This window comes from Rattus rattus, chromosome 2 (assembly GCF_011064425.1).
Source record: "Rattus rattus isolate New Zealand chromosome 2, Rrattus_CSIRO_v1, whole genome shotgun sequence".
In the NCBI taxonomy this organism is placed as follows: domain Eukaryota; kingdom Metazoa; phylum Chordata; class Mammalia; order Rodentia; family Muridae; genus Rattus; species Rattus rattus.
Window position 1 is genome coordinate 104,035,685 of NC_046155.1, and position 3,362 is coordinate 104,039,046.

The window sequence follows — 3,362 nt, forward strand, 5'->3', positions numbered from 1 at the left end:
ATCCTATAAATTATGATGCCTAATGAGGACATAGAAATTGAAAAACACACATAAGGCATTAAATTCATATTTAATTGCTGCATTATTGCCACATCATGATCAAAGACAGTCAGAATGAAGAACACAATGTATCTGTAAAGGGTGATTTAGCATATATTCATAGAGGAAAGTGCAAGTAAACATTGTAATAGCAATTCTGAAGTTGTAAGTTCAAGATGAAAGTAGCGACATACATATATTTTGTCTATTGTAGTATGCTCATCAAACCAATAATAAAATATGGCCAGATTTTCACAATCCCTTCTACAAAGTCCTTCTTTGGCCCATGTATCAGAACTAGTGTTTGAATAGTTTGATAATCCCCTGTTTGATTTCCTGGGTTCGTACTCCATATACAATAGGATTGAGGGCAGGTGGGATGAGATGATGCAGCACATTGAGAAGAATCGGTACCTCTGATGGTATCTTCTTTCCTGCCTTGTTTGTGAAAATAAAGACTAGCAACAGTGTATAGAAGAAAAGTATAAGGATGAGATGTGAACCGCAAGTACTCAAGGCCTTGGTGACTGCACCTCCCGACTGCTGACACATAACAACCCTCAAGATGAAACAGTAAGACAGCAAGATGAGCACCAGATCAGAACCTAGTAGGCACCAAACGCTCACAAACTGATAGAGCTTATTTAGACGAATGTCCCCACAGGAAAGCTTTGCTACGGAAATATTGGCACATATGCAGTTCTCCACCACATTGCTTGCACAGTAATTGAGTCTAGCAGCCAGAACTGGAGTGGGCAATGTAGCTAGAAAATTACGGGCAACAATAAAAATGGCTGCATTGATGACAAACTGTTCTGTGATGATGGATGGGTAGCGTAGGGGATGGCAGATAGCCACATAGCGATCATAGGCCATGACCAGAAAGGTAGAAGATTCCATAGGAAGGAAGGTATTCATGATGAACATCTGCAGGAAGCAGCCCACAAAGCTGATGGGTTTCATGTTGAACCAGAAGATAAGCAGGACCTGCCGGAATTATCATTCTCAAAAACTCTGTGCATTCATTATCATCCTAAAATATCTAACCTTAAGAAATTTATAAGGTGTATGAGTAAAACCATCCAAATCCTGAATCCACTAGGATAGCATACCAATTGGAAATACTTTCTATATCCATGTTATTCTACAGTAGTGGTTCTCAACCTCCCTAGTGCTGTGACCCTTTAATATAGTTCCTTATGGTGTGGTGACCCCAATCATAAAATTATTTTCATTGCTACTTCATAACTATAATTTTTCTACTGTTGTGAATTGTAAATGCCCTAAAGAGACCATGATGCACTGGTTGAGTACTGCTGATGTACAGACTCTAGTTTATATGTTTTCTCTGAGTCTAGAAACCAAGCTTTTATTGTGAAAGCAATTATTCATATTTTATCTTCAGTTGAGTTCCTTCATTCTTAACCAATTCCAGTGGATTTATCTGCCATCTAAGGATGAATGTGTCACAGGAGGATCAAAGACAGTAAGTTCAGTGCTTACGTTGGAACATCTCTAGTCCCTTCACACTTTGAGAAATCTTCCCTAAAATGATTCCTCTCTAAGTATATGACATATAAATCCAATTAAATTTCAGTGACTAAATTCTAGATCCCTTAGACATAGGAGTAGGAAATTTCATCAAAGACAGTACCTCTTGAACTAAGGAGAAATTTAGATTTTAAAGTATTACTAACAGACAATAGGAAAATAGCAAAAGAGCTATCATTAAAACTTCAAAAAGTAGGCATTAAGAGTAAAAGGAAACCTGTGTGAAGACCAAGCTGCATATTTAATGGGAGAAGGAGCTGTGGGGTGAACTAGGAGGGAGGGCTATTATTGTGATTTTAAATAAATAATTAAATAAATAAATAAATGAAAAAAGAATAGAAGGGAACACAGCTTGGAACTGAGAGGGATCTGGTGTAACGATTGAGTGACATATTGAACATTTTTCTTCAGGAAGGAAAGGATTCACACAAAGAACAAAGAACTATGTAGCTGAAGATGAAAAGTGAGTGGCCTGGGAGGGACTGACCTTGGGGATGACTGTGAGGCAGAGGATGACATCAAGCACAGAGAGAATGGCAAGCAGATAGTACATGGGCTCATGCAGAGATGCCTCCTGATGGATGGTGAATAATAACACGAAGTTGGCTGTAAGAGCCAAAACCAGGAGGGGAGCCAAGATGATGGATAGCCAGTGCTGTGTGTCCTGCATTCCGGGAAAGCAGATCATCAGAAACTCTGTCACCTGAATCCCTGTGTTGTTAGGAGATGATACCATGATGGCAGGTAGGGCTGAAAACAGCTGAAAAGAAACAGGCAAGAATTCAAAGGTTCCACTGTTTCATCTACAAAATTAATGTATGTCCATTTCATTCTACTTGAACCACACAGTTTCCTGATGACATAATTTCCATTAGCACTCATAATTTTATGTAAAAATAATAATGCCTTCATATAAGTTCTCAGCCCAAACAGACTTCATTGTTTGCACTTAGATACAGCCACCCTTAGAGGGTGTGTTCTGCTTTGTGTAAATCACTCTGATCTTCACATGTACCATTCCTTTCCCTTAGAATGAGTCCTTTTGTCCTACAAAATTAACTCCTACCTGACTCATTATTACTTGTGCCAAAAACTCCACTTCTTGGAAAAGTGATTTCTTGATTATCACTTTAAACGTTTCCTTTTTCTTTTCTCCTCTGTGGTTCTAAAATGGTCAGCCATGTTGCTAATAAAATATTAATCAAACTTTGCTACTCATACTTACATTTGTTTTGTAAGATATTATGGATGGAATTTCATCTTTTTATTATAGCATAGAGAAGCATAGTAGCCAACTGGCTGAAGATAGGCATTCAATAACCCTACTGCAGATGTAAAGGCATGATTGATCATAGAGAGTACCACATATATGACAAGTACACTGTATTATTTATTATCTCCACATTTTCCCTATTAAAAGCTATTATAACTGCTGCTTAATACTCAGGAAAAATGTGAATGAAAACAGAGAGTAAAAACATCATTTAGTGGTGAAACGTTCACAGCACCATGATACAAAGACACACGCTGGGCCTAAAATAGAAGCCTCTTCCTTATCTGATACCTTTCATAAGTGTCAGAATGTGCTATGTAGGCTGCAGGCGGGGGAAGGGGTCAATTTGAACTCTATGAACTGTGATACCAACCTGACAAACAAGATTTGACCACTTATACAATAGTATCATTACCGTTATGGGGGTAACTCACCATTCTCTGCATTTGAGGTCCACAGTAGATAATCCATACATAACACTAAACTTATTGGAAAATCC

The 3,362-nt window shown here is 38.0% G+C and overlaps 1 protein-coding gene across 1 annotated transcript; it reads right to left on the bottom strand.

Moving 5' to 3' along the window:
* Positions 1-336: 336 nt before the first annotated feature.
* On the bottom strand, positions 337-2,326 carry LOC116893188 (olfactory receptor 56A4-like). The gene is made up of 2 exons (XM_032895091.1): positions 2,078-2,326; positions 337-1,026 (listed from the first exon to the last, which is right to left on the bottom strand). Exons 1-2 carry the CDS (start codon positions 2,324-2,326, stop codon positions 337-339), a joined length of 939 nt encoding a protein of 312 aa, XP_032750982.1.
* Between the last annotated feature and the right edge of the window lie 1,036 nt (positions 2,327-3,362).